This window comes from Cinclus cinclus, chromosome 4 (genome assembly GCF_963662255.1).
Source record: "Cinclus cinclus chromosome 4, bCinCin1.1, whole genome shotgun sequence".
Lineage (NCBI taxonomy): Eukaryota > Metazoa > Chordata > Aves > Passeriformes > Cinclidae > Cinclus > Cinclus cinclus.
In genome coordinates, this window is record NC_085049.1 from 29170096 (window position 1) to 29189360 (window position 19265).

The 19265-nt window shown below is 44.3% G+C and overlaps 1 protein-coding gene across 1 annotated transcript in view; it reads right to left on the minus strand.

Moving 5' to 3' along the window:
• Window positions 1-19265, minus strand: part of CACNA2D4 (calcium voltage-gated channel auxiliary subunit alpha2delta 4) — a 118606-nt gene that overhangs the window by 83151 nt on the left and 16190 nt on the right. Inside the window, exons 7-17 of the mRNA XM_062491892.1 lie at window positions 19075-19135; window positions 18426-18576; window positions 16748-16822; window positions 15586-15675; window positions 9258-9371; window positions 8102-8180; window positions 6022-6155; window positions 5139-5156; window positions 3815-3892; window positions 2462-2542; window positions 32-106 (exon numbers count right to left, since the gene is read on the minus strand). Coding sequence (XP_062347876.1) covers window positions 32-106; window positions 2462-2542; window positions 3815-3892; window positions 5139-5156; window positions 6022-6155; window positions 8102-8180; window positions 9258-9371; window positions 15586-15675; window positions 16748-16822; window positions 18426-18576; window positions 19075-19135 — 956 coding nt within the window. The remainder of the gene's footprint in view (window positions 1-31; window positions 107-2461; window positions 2543-3814; window positions 3893-5138; window positions 5157-6021; window positions 6156-8101; window positions 8181-9257; window positions 9372-15585; window positions 15676-16747; window positions 16823-18425; window positions 18577-19074; window positions 19136-19265) is intronic.

Below are 19265 nucleotides of genomic sequence, written 5' to 3' on the forward strand. Positions count from 1 at the left end.
CAAAGGTTCTCAGATGCACAGTTCTACATACCAAAGGACGGAGGTCTGGGTGTGAAAGGATGTAGCCGTTGTTGGTGTTCAGGAAGGCGTAGCCATGGACACCCAGCTGAGAAAGAAGCATTAGAATAATTAGTGCTTTAGCTACAAACACTGCTGTGTAATGGGTGCTGTTGATACCCAAGCACCACCAATACTGAGAAGTATTTTTCTTTTAAAGGTATTGATCAGCAGAAAATCCATCCCAAAACAAGTATCAGTCTGCTCTGTCTGTGGTTGGATGCACAAAAGGATGTGCAGGTAGTAGGTCTGTGTACACATTCAGAAAAAATATGCCATCCTACAGTCTGATTGTCATTGTGGAAAATTAGCACCCAGAGGCAGACTGAGCTTTCCACAGCAGAGCTGCACAGGAATGGGCAATGATGGGGAATGCTGTAAACAGTACAGAAACAGTGGTGACAGCTCTGTGTGCCCATCACTGCACTGCAGAGCAGTGAATGAATAAGTGAGGATGAATCTCACAGATTGCTTCCCTGGAAACCTGGTCAGAATTCACAGGAGCTCTGCATTATGTTTCAGTGTTGGCAAGACCAGACCTAGCCCAGGCCAATTGTACAAGCCTGTAGTCTTAAAATGCTTTTTAAGGAATAGCATGATCTAACAAGAGCAGACACTGGTTGACCTGATCTTCGAGAGATTTCCAAGAGACAATTACTCAGCTCAAACCCATATATAATGCAAATTCCAGCTGCATCCTGAGTTGCTAAAAACCTGCAGATGGCCTGTGCTTGCCAAAACAAGAGGTGTCTCAAGGAAAACAACAATGGTTTCCATCTTAAAAAAAAAAAAAAAAGTTGCAACTCTATTTTCCTATAGAGACAATCCTGGAGGGATAATGGTAGGGAAGTGAGGAGGTAAGTCATTTACAATCTGTCTCTGCATTCAGGGAATCAATTTGCTATTTCACACATCCCAGACCAATACCTTGGACTGTCTCTATGTGAAGCAGTTTTTTGTAAAAACACACTTGGCTTAACTCACTGCAGCAAGAATAAAAAAAGACACTGGATCAGCAAATTTCTTTTTTGGCCTATTAAAGCTGAAATTTCCCAGCCCTGTAAAAGCACGATCATTAATATTCAAGTTCTAGTGGTCTGGAACGCTGGAACTGGTCCTTTTGGAGCCCATATGCCGGGGAACTTAAGTTGAGGATCCCTAGATTCCCAAACTGGTCTGGAGTTGGAGGAGTTTCTTTGGTGTGTCCTGCTGCTGATATAACGAAATCCAAAATTTTTCCCCCTCATTTCCTGGCACTGCTTGGAGGAAAGAACAGTGACCCTCCTTAGCCCAGAAGAAAAATTATTGTATATCTGTCCTTTGAGTAACATGGGGAAAGGGAGATGAAAAGGCATGATTCTTATACAGAAACTAATAATACAAAAATGGACCAAAACCAAGCAGCTTTGCATGCTGAGTGCAGGCACCCTGACACTCACAGTTCCAGGGCTTCTGCAGGATCATATCCTACAGCTGCCTGTTAATGGTCTGCCCTGCACCCATGTCTGGAAGCGCCTGGAATATTCACAGCTTCTGACAGCACTTTCAGTCCTGTGAGTCTTCAGCAATCAGATTTTGGACAACTGCCTCATTGGTAGTAGTTGTCTGATAGTTATTTAAGAGAAACTAAAAACTTGAAATGTTGGCTCAAGGTGCCAGATTTTGTGGTGGTCCTTGGATGTGCTCGTTGCCTCCTGCTGTGCAGCCTGACTGAACAAAGGGTCACTGCCTGGAATTTACAGCAGAAACCAAACCAAACAGTGCATCACTGGGGGAATTTCCTATGGATGAACATTTCTTTTACGAAACATTGAACATAGAGCTAATGGAAAGCTTTTTGACTAACAGTTCCAGAGAGCAAGTACTCTATCCAGGTACAGCACAAAGCAAGTGAGAGCCAACTTTCTGTATGCTGTCCTGCCAAGAAACCATCATGCTGATCTGGAGAAAGGAACCTCTAGGTATGACAGGAGAGTTGGCTCTCCATAATCCATTCAGCCCTCAGTTTTTCTGCTAAGAATATTGACAGTGAAACGAGTGCATTTTTTGCCAGCTGGCATGGCAACTCTTGTCCACTGGGAACGGGATATAAAACTTTAATTCTTCTAATATAGGCTGTCACCTCTGAGGGATCTAGGTTTGTGACCATCAGGACGCAAATGACCTTTTGCCAACCTACTGGATCACCCAGTCCTTTTGTTGCTGAGACAGCCTAAAAGCTTGTAGTTGTGAATGATTTCATATGTGCTATATAGAAACCACACACCGCTACATCCAGCAACTCTTCCCTTATGCTCATAGTTTTTTCCTGCAAAGCAGAGAAGTGATTTTTCAGTTGTGCCCATGGAAGTGTGAGTAGTGACTTTACTGTGCAAAGGAACCAATTGTGTTATCTCAGTCTTACCTTATACCGTGGAGCAAGTTTTAACAACTCCCTCAGTGGTACATCAGAGCCCACCACACCCAGAAGAATGCCATGGGATCGCTTTAAAACAAAGGGGAATCCATTTTCAGAAGCAAAACCTGGGGTAGTTTTCTACCTGAAAACACGTTATTGTCTCTCCCTAGTAGTCTCTCACCCATACCCTCTAGGCTTGTGTGAAAGTAGTTATTCAAAAACCAATTAACATCCTTCAAAAAGTCCGAATAGATTATTCCAGTGCTTATGGAGAAGGGTATTTCTGCACAACACTAGTCAGTAATCACTACTGTGATTCAGAAGTAACATAAAATCACTGAAAACAAGTTTTGAAGGCAAACCCCTGCATTAAGTATGTGTAAATACCAATAAGGTCAAAAAAATAATGCAAACCAACATGAATGGGTTGATAAATTGGGCCAACCAAATCAAATGCCAAATATAAAACTGTTAACCTAGAAAAAAGGAAATCCCCTCTCCATGACATGGGGATCTGGTTGCTTAATAAGCATCTGGAGAGCACTATGGATAAATTACACATAGGCTTCCACTGCAGTGCTGTGCTAATGCAGGCTATGGCCAAGCCCAGGTGGAGAAAGCAGATAATCACCTGTATGACCTGGAATAAGAGTTTATCCCTTGTACAGCAATGCTAAGGTACCATTCTCCATTTTAAAAGGATGCTGAGAAATTGGAAATGCTACAGAAAAGAGTGTCTAAAGGGTTTCAAACCCCAGAGGAAATGCCCTTATCAAATAATCTAAATTATTCAACCTTTTTAATCTTATCAAGATAGACAGGTTTGATTTCATGGCAGTGTAGAAGATGCTTCCCATGAGAACTCACTAAAGGGTACAGGCTTTTTTAATCTGAGGAAGCCATTATGACAGGAAGGTGAAGTCAGACAAATTAAAAGCAGAATTTAGACACCAGTTTTTCACAGACTTAGAAACCAGGACAGAGAGAGCTTGGGCCTGTGGATGCCTTTCTTCAATTATGCTTTTTTCTAAAACCAGGGTATTTGGCTCATCTATGTGAGATGTAAAGGCCTGCAATAAAATTCAGACTAGACAAGGTAATGATCCCTTCCAGCCTGAAATTTCAGGCTCTTTGAACTAAGCTCAGTTTGAAAATGGAAGGGATTAAACAAGGAGAAGTGTCATACTTAAGGGGTATTTTGAAGAAAAGACAGACTATCATTCTGACAGATAAATTATCACCCACCCACCCTTCCAGAGGTCTGCTGCCTTCCCTAATGACCAGATGTTGGTTCAGAGGCCCTTTGGCTTTAGAACCCCACAAAGTTCCACTGCCTCCTGTCCCCTGTGCCTCACTCACCGTCTCGTTCTTCTTGCTGAACACTGGCATAGCCACTGTCGTCATGAGCAACAGGCTCTGAGCCTGCGACGCAAAGAGCTGCCACAGAACAACAGCATGTGTGTTAGCAAGTGCTGCAGCACCCCAGGGAGCCCCAGTGCAAGGCTCCAGTTCCCAAGGACCCCAGATGTGGACTGCAACTGGCCACCTCATTGCCTGCCACACTTCTCAGAAAACAGCAGCACTTCTAAATATTCTGTGACCAAGAGGATTGTGGGGTGGATGCTTGCTTGTGTGAGGTGATGAGGATGAGATGAAAGCCAGTGAAATGCACTGAAGAGTTGTTTTAATGAAGAGACAGGAACCTGTAGAAGTGGTGGCACAACTTATACCTACCACTCTTTATGAGTGAAGGCATGAGCACTTATACAATGAGTGCAAAAACCACCAGCACAAGAAGCACAGAAAAGAGAAAAGCAACACAAATATGAGCAAAATCACAAACAAGGTGTCATCTATACTGCAAACATATAAATACCACAAATGAAAAACACCACAAACAAATATTTAAATGACACAAATACACACAAAGCCTATTTATATATACGCTTGTTACTCAACCATCTAAGCTCAGGAAAAAGAGACAAAGTCATGATACAAACAGTTCCACCATAGTGAGCTATCTCTATGAGGGATACAGGACATGCATGTGTAATGGGATAAGAAATGTTCCCCATTCAACAGAGGACAGATGCTCTAAAAGCACACAAGAGGTAAAACAGGTAAGCTATATCCAAAGGAGTCTCCCAAACATTCCTAGCTATCAAAAGATTCTAATCCTTTGTTGCCAGTAGCATCACTCCTTCCACCTCTCGTTTGGTGAAGTAAGTAGCAAGGCAAGAAATGTCCCTCCTGTCCCTATCACAGAGCATGCTGGGAGCCATAAAGAAGCAAGTCAACAATCTAGTCACTTGATGGAGATTTGACTCGGTATCTTGAGTTACTTCTAAGGATGATCTTTTGTGGAATCTTCCCATTCACAGCAAAACTCACACTAACACACAGCAAGTAAACTTCTCTTGCACTTACTGGACATGTGGAAAAAAAGATCAGGTGAATTAAGCCACTGCACAACACCGACAGCCCTACCTACTCTGAACCAACAGCACAGCTCTCCAGTACATCCAGCATTTCCTCTCTTCTTCTTGCTGGTGCAAAAGGACTCTGAGTGCTGCAGCCCCCACCCCTCCAGATGTACAGGCCAGCTGTGGCTGTGAAGGCTGGCACTGACACACCAACTGGCACAAGGGAAACAGCACACACACAAAACACAGGCTGCAGTTACCTCTTCAGACTGTGGCAGCTGGTGGGAGACATGGATGAACACATAAATGAATACATGAATGGAGGAATGAATCACAGACAGGAGAGGTTGGGACAGGGGAAGAGAATGACAAGACATAAGGCAAGAAACAAGATGCAGAAAAAACGTGCAGCAAACAAATGCCTGTGGCTGCCTTAGGAAGTGTGACACCAGTGCCAGAGGTGGCAATCTGATGATAAAATAAACTTCCTGGGTAGTAGCATTTCTGGAGGCTTTGATGAGTACACCCAAGTACCATGTCCCAGCCCTCATTTGGCACAGCTCAAGCAGCAGAAGATACCCCTATGTCACCCTCACAGAGCCAAATGTCTTCCCACAGGGCAGGCCTGAGACAAAGCAGGGGGCATTGGGAGTGCTGGCTGTCTGGTCCTTTGCAACGTTTCCTTTGCCCACATGTCCTTTGGCTCAGGACCACTGTGGTGGGTTAGGTCTTGCTAGTTTAAGGAAGGAGTGAGCCTGCTGCCTCAGCTGAGATCTGTATCTTTGAGTAGCAAGCAATTTGCAATTAGCTACTGGGCTGGAGGAAATCAGTCTCTGTGACTCTACCCTGAGCCATGAATAATCTATTATGTGAATTATCCTTTAGAAGCTAACCTGCTTGCACAGAGCAAGCACATCTTAGGTGGAGTTGTGCCTGTGTGATTAGTCCTGGGCACCTGAGTCACTGCAGATCCATGTCGGAGTTTGCATACACACCTTAGCTCCAGGAGTGAGCAGAAAAGAAATACTTTCTGTCTCAATAGAGCCAGAGACCATCAATTTATATCAATCAACCAACTCCTGGCTTGTAATACCTAAATTTCAGGACTTTATTTAGGTTTTGACTCATGCTCAGGGTCCTTACCGCGCTGTCCATGTAGGCTTCAGTCCAGATGATATCATGGTCGTGGTTGATGACCATAGGCCGGCTGAGCACATGCAGGTACTCCATGACATTCTCCTGGACATCTGCCAGTGTGGAGATCTGAGTGTAGTAGCCTTCACAGAGAAACAGAGGTGTGAATCACTCTGCTGAAACATCTCCCATTTCTAAATGAGTGCAAAGCTAGAAAACTGAATGTCAAAGACTGTACCTACCCAGGTAGGTAATCTGCTCTTTGTAAAATGGGCTGCATATCCAAAAGCATCAGTGGAAATCTAGTTTCGAAGCAGTGGTTCTGTTCTTCTAAAAATGCTGAAGCAATGTGCAAGACAAAAGTCTTGATATAATGAGATTTGTGCAAAGCAGATGCAAAATGTTGCTTCGGGTCTCAGGGAAAACCTTCCACTAATCAGACTCCCTTTGGTTTGGAAGGCCAAACATATGCAAGGAAAGTTTTTTACCAGGCTACCCACTTGCCCTGCCCTATTTTATATTAAGACCAAATTCCCACCTCCTCTTCCAGATTTTTTCCAGCACTCTTCAGTCTGCCTAGCTTTGCATCCAAGGATGGCAACTAGTACCATCTACACATTGGAAGCAGAATAAAAAGTGCAAGTTACCTATTTCCAAAACTTTGTCCTTGCAGCTGGACCTACAGCAGTCCAAAACTACAACAGGGAGTAAAGGGGAAGGATATTCTCAAGTTACCAAAAGGTCTTCATAACTAGCTGCTGGTTAGAAGTGCTAACACAGAGTAATGTCATGAGGGTTCTTGTGTCCTGCTTCTCACCACAGGCATCGGTTGTACTTGGTATAGGATAGAATGCGTCAGATGGAAAACTTTTCTATCACCAGGAAAACACTGTCATGTGAAAGGGCTCATGTTCCGATAAGCTTTGTGATGTGGAAACAGATTTAGTGTGCTTGCAAACAAGGACCAAAAGAGTTACACAACGCATTGAAGTGGAAGAAACAAAATCAGGGAGACCTCTGCAGAGCTCAAATCTGGTAAGAGCACACTTTTGTTACCTGGTTATTGAGAAGAACACATTCTGACATTTTATGGTGAACCAAGAGTACCATGAATTCTCTGTCACTGATCTCCTCGCTGAATATACAATCTGAAACCCAGGGGCTTGCTTCATTTAACAAAACCTAAAAATATTATGTGTAATTCATAGTGCTAATTAGATGAATGGTTGAGCCTTGAGCATCTCCAGCTCACAGACATTCTACAGTCTAGCAGGTCTCCTGTCAACTGTTTTCAGTTGCAAATGTTCCCATGCATTTCATGCTCTGTTGGAAACACTGCTCAGGCTGGAAAACAGTTTGTACCTGACACCCAGCTTCAGTTTTCCCTTCCTTTCCCTGTTTAAACAGGGCACTGATGTAAAGGGCATTACTGTCTCCAGAGGCCATGTCATCTCCAAACATGGATAGTTTTTTTTCCCCCTCCCTTTCTTCTTTTACTCTTGCAGACTCTGACAGTGCTAACTTGACTTTTTAACTGGCCCCAAATGCATAGAGGTGACTCACCCACTGTGGATGGATCTTCTCATTCACGTAATTTCATGCCAATTAAAGAGAACAGTGGGTTTGGAGTGGGATTAACAAGCTATTTTGGTACCTCAGTGAAAATCACTTACATACAAAGCATTTGGCCAGGATACAGGGGTTAACCTGCATACCTTGTGAAAATTGCTGTAAAATCTTTAAAGCAGCAATGTTTGTTTTATATCTCAGCCAAAAGATGTCAGGCTCTCTGACAGAGCTTTAGACAGATTGTCAAAAGCCAGCAACTGGGACACAATAAGCACAGGGGACTTAGGTGGACTACAGCCAACATGAATCTCGGTCATAGTGTCCCTTGGCATGGTGACAGGAAAATGCGGTGGCTCAGCACGGAGGCCTTGTGTTAGTTGGACACAGGCACACTTCATGTGTGCCAGCAGGGTCTGCTTTTTCCTTAGGTTGCCTTCCAAGCAAGGGCTTGTGGGCCCCAGCAGTGGTGGGTAAGCCTTGGAGGGGTTCAGGAAGATTGGGCACCACTCTTGCACAGCACCTTTGTTGTTGCAGGCAATCCATTTCACATTCGGGGCAAAAGTGACCTCCCGTCCAATGAGGTATGTGAACACCCGGACCTAGAAGGATGCAAAGACAGGAGAATTAGGTTGGAATGTGCTACCAAATCCAAATGGCTGAAGTTTGGCATCCCCTTGTCCACTGTTGTGAATGTGGTGGGAGCAATAGCTCTGCCTTCACACAGAGACAGGAGCCGCTTGCGCTATTTGTTTCTTGTTTTGTGGTCTGGAACTTGATTTCCAATTACAATAAGCCCAGAAAACCAAGTAGCACCCAGGATCATCTGAGTAACAAAGCAAAAGTGCAAATTCTGTTTGACTTTATGATAGCAGATCTGGCAGGCACTCAGCAACCACATGCAGAGAGGTTTATAGCTCCCAAGAATCCTTTACGCAGGGGAACAGCTGGTCACATGAATCGTTTAGAGAGAGCTTTACCATTTCTCTTGGGTTTGATCACCAACAAAAGAGCCAATCCAGAAATAAACTGTTATAACAGCTCCCTGATCTGGTCTCTCAGTAGGCTGCTTCTCTCCCTTTGTGCATTGCTGCTTGCTGGGATGAGGTAAACAAATAAGTCAGAAGGGCTTAGGATGAGCAGTGGTCTATTCCACTTTCACAGCCAGCTCTGCTACTGCAAGCCTGTAATCACAGACATTGGAGTAAACAGGGCTGGAAGGCATCTAGAGAGGCTGTTTAGATCATTCTCCTGGCTGCCATAGGAACTCGGAATAGCCAAACCCTTCCTGAACAGGACCAATTATAAACAGTCCTGCATGGAATTAAAACTCTTGGCAAAAGTTGCTTTTTAATTCTGAAATACGGAACTCAGTCTTTATAATCTAATGTGGAGAACATTTTGATTGCCCACACCTTTGTAAAACAAAGCTGATGAAAAAGAAAAGCTTCTCTGACCTAGAGACAGTCATTTGTAATCCTCTCACCTCAGAAATCACTGCAGTAGCCTCCTGCCTGGCTGCTTTGCTTGTATTTACAGTCAGGTGCCCATGGGTATTCAGGTACTGGACTAAGTGAATGCTCATCTTTGCCTGATATCCTGGCTTATGCTCTTCTACTCCCACCACAGCAGAATAGCACCTTTTCCCTCCCTTTCTATTTATCACTCCCCAGACAAACCTTCCGATCAGGCCAGTTGTATTTTTCAAACACAGCTTCATAATCCTCCACGGCTCCGTCAGTGATCAGCATGATGGCTTGGTTGCACAAACCTCCTTGGCCAGCATCTCTGAACTACAAACAGAGAGGGAGAGCACTGCTTATGCCAGCACAGGCTGTTTTTGAGGAACTGCACTCTATTTATTCACAGTGGGCCAGATCCTGACTTCCATTTGCAAACCTCACACTGCTCAGAAAGAGGATTGTCTTCACACGCTGCATATAGATTTTTTATTTATATAGCCTTGCCTGGCACATGCAGACACAGGAGGCCTTGGAGAAGTAAAATAATGAGGAGAGAAGAAGTAGAGGAAGGGTGTGATTCCCTGCTGCTTCACAACTTGCACAGTTGCATTAGTTTATGCAAAACAACTATAGATTGACCATAAACACAGTAATTCTGATTTGACAGCAGTAACTGTCACTTTTTATGGCAGAAAATGTGAGAGGAGTGGGAAATCAGTCTCATTATTTCAGGGTGAATCCATCAATCTGCCAAAGAATAGCAAAGAAAGGCAGGAGCATATGAAAAAAGAAGACTATTGCCATCGGAGCTGGGAAAAGTTATGGATGTGCCAGACAGAGAGGCCGTACACTGACATGACAGCTGACCTGTTATCTATGCATAAGTGATTTTTAAGGCAGATCAGATGTGCACCAGGACTCTGATACAAACACTGATGTGCTCCCAAGAGCACCTGCAGAGGTGTTGGACAGACATGCTCCTACCAGTGAGCCAGACCCTGCCTGTCCACCCAGGGAGAATGAGCCTTGGAATGCTGTCTGTCTCCTGCTCCCTGTACTTCCCATGCCCTCAGGTACCTGCTCTAGAGAACTGAGGGCCTTATGCAGCACCAACACAGTGCTAAAGTCAGCAGCAGAGGCAGCTGAGGCCATCCCAGAGACAAAACTGAGCAGGCACTTCACTGCAGCTGCCAGCTTGGTGGCACTCTGTGCTTCTCCTTGTCCTGTCTCTCACTGCTGCTATGCTCTGAGCAAGGAAAAGCCTGATCAATAGAGGTGGGTACAGAAACTGATACAGAGCTAAAAAAATACGGAAAGAAGAAGAGACAACAGCTCTCCTGCTAACAAAGATTAATGAGAGGCAATAGCACAAGATGAAGAGTATACAGGAGACCAACTGAAGGGTAACTAAGGTTACATCAAACAGCAGCAATTTTAAACTGGAGAGGATGGTTATATCTTACAAATGAAAAAAAAAAGGTATCCAAGTGTCAAGATTAATTGCATAAAATGAAATCCCTGGATGGGAGAACAAGAGCATAGACCATGAACTGGGAGTTTTTAGATGTTTTAGAGTTCAATTCCCAACACCTTTCAGGTTTGGTAATGCTCTGCTACGACAGACAAATGCCTTTACCAATGTGGCTGGTCCTATGGTTCCACTGCAGATTAACATCATGTCCATGAATACCTCGAAGCCAGTTCCAAGCCCAGATTTCATCAGTAATTTCACCACTCCTACAATTATGTTGCGATTGTCCCTTATTGTGAAATTACCAGGTTCAGTGCTAATAGCACCCTAAAGTCACCTTCTACCACCAGCTATGTTATCAGTCCTGCCTCCTTCAACTTCAGGCAGTACCTGTAAATAGACTGCAGGAAGCATGGATTCACCAGCTTCTGAATGACCACAGGTACAAACCCCTCTCTGGGCGTGCCCCTATTTGTATCAATGACCCGAAGCAAGACAGGAGTGAGAAGGATGCTGTAATAGTGTCATTTCTAACTAGTTGCTCTCAGGTAAAACATCTGTGGGAAGCACTGAGTATGAGGTATTTGGATGTGTTCCTCCTCTCGTGTCCCACGGCAGCACATTCAGAGGGGAGACAGGTAGAAAAGGCTGAGGGTGTACAACAGAAACAAACACAGGATGCTCTTAGAAGCAAACCCAAGGAGAAGAGCAGGTGAGAGCCACATGGGATTCTGCTAAAGACCAACAGATAGGAAATAACCAGAGCATCAAGTAAGCTATTTCTAGGACAGAGATCAACTGGGTGCAGATTAGCAGAGAGAACAGACAGTGTGAGTGCCCACCAGGGAGGCACAGGGTGCAGGAGATGCTGTCAGAGTAAGGCTCAGATCACAGATATATGAACCTTGTGGTTACGAAAGCAGCTTATGCCAAACTGTTGCAATCTACAATATGTCTGTTTAGATTATTATTAACACTTAATTAAGGTCACCCACCATTTCATCAAACTACTTAAGATCTCTTCATGAAGCTTACTTCAAAACTCATAATACTGAGATACTGAGAAATTAGATGTTGTATCAGAACCAGCAATCTCCTAATTACAGGAGTAGATGGTATTTTCAACAGGGAAAATGAGATCATCAGTGTCATAGAAATGGAGATTAAAAAGACAGATTTAGAAAACAAACGAACAAGAGGTAATCCCTGGTTTTTAGGTCCTTTGTGACTGGCTGCAGCTGTAGCAAATGATCTGACAGCATTCACAGCAAGCTCTGAGCATAATTCCCTGCTCTGACTGAAGTCTCAGGAGCGTGAAAGAAGGGGAGATGGAGAATAACATGTCCACAGAAGAGATATCTGAAGAAATGCAGGCTAGAGCTGGGTCAGTGAAGGAGGCACAGGGCTGTGTAACTTCAGTCACGTTGCCAGGACTAACAGGCATGCTCTAATTAATTCAGGGTCACAGTCTCTTGTACTCCCTTGTTTGCTCATCGCCTTTTGCTCTGCAGTTATAGGCTGGCACAGAGCTCCTAGTGGAGCAATAGGAACCATCAGCATCACTCAGAGATGTGCAGGCACGCGTGCTGATTATGTGCACATCTGACCAGGGGACTGAGCAGCCCCTTTCCATCTCTGCCTGTCCCATTATTATGCAGACCTGCCTCTGGAATGGCCTCCAGAACTACTGAAAATTCAAACTTGGAGGAAAGCGTCTCACGGGGAGAAAATCAGCATCAGACAAGAAAACAAAACCAGTGAAGGGGAAACAAGAAAGGACATTTAGCAAAATAGTAGGAGCTGGTAAACAGCAAATTCTGAGCTTTGCATATCCTGAAAAATATACTGTAGAATCTAGGTCCACAAAAATGTGACTGGAATCAAGAAACAATTTCTAAGTGTTCAGAGGAGAAGCAAGAAAGGGAGTAAAAATAATATGATGCCAGATGATAAAAAACAGAGGGAGATTGTCAGGCAGAGAGGCTTTAGAGCCTTCATACTTTATCATCAAAAGGAAAATATTGTAATGGCTGGGTACCCACTGAAGTGATAAACTAAGAAAAGAAGGAATGAATTGGAGGCAGGCTCACAGAGTGGTAGGGTTAAAATAAAAACTAACTGAAAGCATTTGAATAATCTGCTCAGCATGAAGGGAAAGAATTGCAGAAGGTATAGCTGAACTACCTGCTTCATGGGCTGAGATCTGACTGGGATATACAAGATCCCAAAGGATGAAAAGGGAATCAACAAAAAGCACAGAAAAATGGATGGATAAACTGTCCTTAAACATCTAGCATGCTGCTAGAAAAATTAGTAACACATGCATCTTGTGAATGTGCAAATGAAGTACACATAAGTAAGACATAAGAGGCCACAAAGCTTTGTTTACTTAAATCAGCACACAGGTTCATTCTTCTTATGGCACCAGTTTGCTCAAGTTACTCAGAATTTTATGTCTCACTGAAATCCAGTCTGTTACCTGTTTCATCATCTTTTTTCCTACAGCCATTCTGGAATGACCCACTCAATTAACTTGAACATTTATGTGATTTCTGAGATCGGCAGTGAGACAAGACATGACTGAATCAGCCTGGTGGTAAGAGAAAGCATCATTCCAGGGTGGCCTTGGAAAGCAGAACTTGGCTTTTCTTGTCGTCGACAGGGTGGAAAAAGCAACAGCTTTCAAAATACTTGCCCTGAGTTGTATCCTGAGAAAGGAGGACACTGTACATTAGAAAGGAGAAGCAGTGGCTTGAATACAGAAGAGGAGGGTGGATACTGCCTGGGGAGGGATGCTGCAGACACACATCAGCTGGATAGGAATTAACAGTGTGACAATGCCTGAAAAAAATGTAGCTGTTGTCTTATGTCCTGTTAAGAGGACTACTGTGTGTAAAACAGGGAAGGCAATTATTCTGCTCTGCTTAGCACCTGATAGCTCTCAGCTGCAGCACTCATACACTGTTGGGAGGATGGTGTTTCAGGGGAGGCAGCCTGGAAGCAGAACAAAAGGGTATAAATCCTGCAGGAAAAAAGGGGAGAGAACAAGCCAAGCCAAGCTTGTTGAAACAAGGAAGAGAGCAGTGAGATAGATTAAAACTTAATAAATAAGAAAAGACCTCAAAAGATAGCACTTGACACCTGAAAATTTTCAAGCGCTTCATAAATGTGTGCTTAAGACCATGGTTTCCCTGGGACGCATATTTTATTGAAACCACTTGGTTTGTGGCTAAATTGAAATGGAGCGTTCAAGTGGTTTATTGAGCATGGCAGAGAGGGACATGGGGGTCTCTGGCTAACTGTTCTCCTGAAACTGGTCTGAAAATTGCATCACAGATTAAAATATGCCCTGTCTCCCCCAGAGGATAATGGAGAAAAACAAAGACAGTGAGAGATCTGTGCTCTTCTTCAACCCCACTTTGCTACTCATACTTCATTGAGTAGGTCTCTGCTGGGCTATTAATGCTGTGAGCAATTGGACTGACGAAAATTACTGGGGAAATTTTGCAGCCACTTTCATTACAGATATTATTACTGGTTGTCTATTGTAATCAGCAAAGCCTCTTTCATCAGTGTGATGCCGCAATTTTCATTCTCTTGCGTATGCTCCCATGAGCAGTAACAGGAGAGTCTGTGAGGAACAGCAGAGAGTGGGAGTTTTGTCTGATGAGAATGAGGTGGTCAGCTCCACCCATGATCCCCTTTCTGCTGACTGTGGCTGCACAGATTTGTTTTGGGGCACACTGATGAAAACCTTTTTCCTTTGCTATTACCGATACAGGTCTAAGAAACTTGAGGAGATGATTTCAGAGAGCCCTTAAACCACAGGAGCACTTGGCAGAGGGCACCCTTTTGCCTTAAGCTGTGGTACTTGCAGAGCCTGGGGTGCTCCAGCTGCTGATGTTAAGATACTCTGTTTCTTTGGTATCGAAGATCCAGTTTCTGAACCACTGTTTTATGGACAGCCATTTCCAAGGCACAGAAGAGCCTTTCCTCATCTGCAGGTGCTCAAATGCCTGAGCCTTGTCCCCAGATCCAAGGTGATAGCAAAAGGCATGAGGGAAGCAGTACTTCACCTTGTGAGTGAATAACAGCAGGTTTTATCACCACTGGGTGCTTCACTGTCCAAGAGCAATCTCAGAGCTGTTTAGAGCTCATTAAGCAAGAAAGAATCAAGAAGAATCAAAATAAGTGATGATTACTGAAATTGCTGACTGCATTTTCTAATGCTAAATAGAAAGAAAAATTAAATTCTTTACCCACCAAGGAGTTTCTTCTTTATTATTGCAGTGGAATCATGTTAGTCCACTGGGGTGCATGGCAACACTCTCTCCTTGTAAGTATCTTTGGTTCATTTATGTCAGTGGAGGACGTATTTTATCTCAGCTTTTAAGGCCCCTTCCAACCCAAGCCCTTCTATGATTCTGTGACCCACAACCCCACTATAGACAGTGCCATGAGGGGATGGGAGTATTCAGCTGGTTCTTGCTCCTTTTTTCTTGTTACCATTCCTTAAGAAACAGAATTAAATTGTATATTTACCTCCAGGCTACTGAATTTCCTATTCACATGAGGCAATGAATCATTTATGGATCTTATCAGAGAGAATAATTCTTCTGTACCTGTTATTTCTTCCCCAAGCACTGATGCTCAGCAAAGTGACATTGAAATAAATTTGAAGAATAATCTTTCATGTTCTTCATTATCATCACTGTTCACTAGTAACATTACTTACAATCAGAACTGTGGCCCTCAGCTGATCAGTTATATTTTATTGCCACCATCTGTAAAAGTGTGTGGGCAATGCTCAGTTGTGGGGCTCATAAAGAAAATCCATGAGGCTACAGCTTTGCTGGCTCCTGATCCTTCCTGGGCAGGGACTGGTGGCTGTGGACATGATGCATAAACAAACATTGCCCCTAAGATGGGTGAGCCCTGCATACTGCTTGTCACAAATCTGGGATCCATGAGAGCACTGCAGCACCTTGTGGGATGTGCAGTCACTGGTGGGGAGAAGTGCAGGGGTGGGCAGGGACACTTGTGCCCCACACAAGCATCAGCACCAACTCTTACCTCTCTCAGGATTTTGAAGGATTCTGTCAAAGCCTTGCTCACAGTCCCCACTCCTTTTGCCTGCAGTTCTTCCACCAGCTGCTTGAAGTGCTGGCACGAAGAGAGGGGGGGGAAAAAAAGCCAGGAATGAGTTGCAGGCAGGGCGTTCCCTTTGACCAGGGCAGGAAAGAAAAGCCCAGAAAAGGCTGTGCCCATCCAGCTCCAGCAGGACTGCATTTCTCAGTCTCTGGATTGTGAAACACTGACAATCCATGTAAGATCATGGAAGGGGCAAAACTACTGGAAACCTGACTTTCCCTATCTGCTCCTTCAGGAAAAAAAAAAATCTGGCGCACCCAAAAGCAAAAGGATGGGGAAAAAGAAAAAAATGAATGCTTGTCTATGACTTAAGCTGCACTGATTTGCTTAAATTAAACCCTCTCTGCAAGTGTCTCATCCTAGTGTCTAGGATGTTTGGGAATTATTTGGGAAACACTGCAGAAAACATCACCCTCTGCAGTCATACTCTGTGATCTAGGGCTAATCTGGGAAAGAAATCTGGCTGTTGAAGGCATACAGGGATGTAGTAACACAAGCTAAAAAAAATTGAAAGAGGAAGGAGAAAAAAAAAAAAAAAAAAGGAAAGAAGCTAAAAATACTAGTCAGCCCAGAGGATGGTGGAGCAGCTGGCCACAGGCTGGCCAACTCAGGGCTGCTGAACCCTCCTGGATGAGAGCAGCAAAACCCTCCTCAGAGAGGGCTTGCTGGCAGTTCACTCTGATGAAGGATCAGGCCAGTCTGAGAACATATTCACCAGGAAAGGACAGATTATTGTCTTTTCTGAGGGCTGAGTATGTGGGGTGTCTAAGATGGAGACCTTTAGCCTGTCCTTTGCACACAGTTTTTAATAATTCAGTCTGGGCTAGATCTGCTCCAGGTCCAGCAGTGGGGACACAGGGAAGCTGTGGCTGCTGTTCACTCACCAGCTGACCCCATGTAACAGCAGATTGGGGTAAACCAGGGTGAGCCATGGAGCCAACACAGAGTACTGAACTGGTGCTGGCTTCTGAAATGCAAACTCTGTTCCATGTCCCTGGAGTTTCATCTCACAGCATCTCAATCCCATGCTCTGCTTGCATAAAGAGAGCTACCTGACTTACACTGAGAGGGGCCCGGTACTCACCTCTCTGTTATCTCTGTCTGCTTGGACCAGGATACCCTTAAAACAGGGTTCAATAAAATGAACATAATCATTGTACTGCAAAAAAAATGAAAAGAAAGGGGTTGTCATGGGAGAAAATTCACAAAATGGGTTCATGTCCTAGGTGGATGTTCCGAAAACAGCATGGAGCATTATGCCATCTTATACTGTTTCCCTTAAAAATTGTTTAAAGAGACCATAGCAAACTAGGATTTTGATGAATCTTCTGTTTGTTTGAATAACACATTAATTATGGTGTTTTGCTTAGTTCTAGCTGAGCATATCTACACATACGAAGTTACTTTATGTTTTCTCCCCATTCACACCACAAAGTTTTTATCCCCACTTTATGAACCTGTATCTCTGGCCTTGCTTCTAGCACTTTTTGCATGTAATTTTGACTTCTGGAGACTTTGTGAGTCCCCAGACACCATTTGAACCTTGCAACCTGAAGTTTGAAGCTTCTGGTGCACGGCTGAACAATAACAAACCAGGTGAACAAACATCCACTGGACTGGGATAATTAGGGGAGTGGATGATTCCAGGCTGTTACATGTGAGGTAAAGCTTGGTAAGGCCCCTGTGAACCTTTTCCTGCAAGGTTCATGAGAGTGCAATTCCTAAGAGGCCACTGATGCTGAGCTGATCAATAGGAGCTTAGGTCAGGCTATAATGCCTCTGAGCCAGCAGGTTCTTGGTGTTAGTGCAGTAAAGGAACATATATATATATATATATATATATATATATATATATATATATATATATATATATATATATCAGGGTATTTCTGGGATTGTTTTTGAAGAACAGATGATATTTCAAACTCCTTAATGACTCCCCTCCATTTTTCTGCCAACACTGTTCACTCTTCCATCTGTCCAGTCATATAAAGACAGAATTGTTGCCACTGGAGTTTCTAATTAGCTAGCATAAGAAGCTACCAACAAAAAGTAGAATTTATATCTCAGTGGATGTGCCCTGGCAAGCTATCATAGAAAGAAGCCTGGGGAAGGAGATGGTGTTTGAATTAGCTGTGAAAATTAGAAGGTGAGGAGCCTTTAACATGGCACCAGTCTTGCTATGAGTCATGGAAAGAAGTTTTGGTTTTTGTAACCAGTGGTGCTTGTTCTCTGTGGGTAACCAGCCCATCTTCACCTTGCCAGGGCTGAAAAGGAAGTGAGTAACACTGAAGCTTCCTGACCAAGCTCCATGAAGGCCCAGCTGATCAACTCAGAACTGTTAGGGCAGCCTTGCAGGATGCTAGTGCATGAAAAGGCATATGGTGGTGGTTTTCTAGCCTGGAAAGGCTATCCTGAGTATTACACTACTGCTTCTGGACCCAAATACAGTGTTATGGCAAGCTAGGTGAATTATTAGCTCAGCTCCCTCCTAGCTCAGGTGTCTCTCTGCAGCCCTTTGTTATCTGTTGCAGTCACATCCCTAAGAAAGCAAAAAGATGCAGCCAACATCCTCTGTGGAGGAGAGATAAGATGACCTGGCAACCACCCTGCTGACCACACAAAGCTGCCTTCCCAAGGGTAATTCGGTTAATTCCCCATCCCACATAGGTAGGTAGGTCACTATGATTTGCTGAGGGGAAGGAGGAGAGCGTGTGAGGCACCAGGGACACAGCTCAGCACCAGAATGGAGGCAGACATACTGCAATGATGTTGACAAAGTCATTTTCTCCCAGAGTATCCAAAATGGTGACGATGGTGTGCTTGGCAATGGTCATCCTCAGGCCCTTCATGCTGCCACTGACATCCACAATGATGACAATGTCCTTGGGAGAGGTGGCAGCTTGAATATACCTGCACAGCAAAGAACACGAGGAACCAGGGTGAGAGCCAGGCAGGAGGAATGCTGGACATGCTGATGTCACACAGTGCCAGCCACAGCACCACATGCACCATGAGCACAGCTGTCCAGCAGGAACAGGCTGACCCCAGCACCTCACTTCCTGCACTGAGGACTGCTGAGCCTCCTACAGACACATCCAAGAGTGACAATTGTTCAAGTCTGCTTTAGCCATGCTGAGCAGACTGAGTAAACACACAACAGTTCTGAAACCTAAATATCCCCATCTCCCAGTCACAGAAGTGTAATTTCCATGTGGCACATATTAGATGCCAAAGGAAAAACTGTTGCTGGCAGGGCTTCCCCACCTGCTATTACCTTTGTTTCTATATCCCCATCTCTTGCAGGAGCACCACACGACATTAATTACTGATCAGCAACTCACCAAGGTGTCATATTGGAGAAGACGGAGGCAGGGAGGAAGGCTGAAAGGTGCTTTGGCCAAAACTTACCAGCCACGGTTTCTGCAGTCGAAGGAGATGACTCCGTTCTCATCTGGTAACCACTTTATTCCTGAAGAGAGCAGCAAGAGGAGCAATCAGCACACACAGGCAGGCACCTGCTCCCTGCTCCCCAGGCACCTGCACTGCTGCTGTTCCCTGGCTACCCCAGGGAGCACACAAGGCTGGCCAGCCACAGCAGT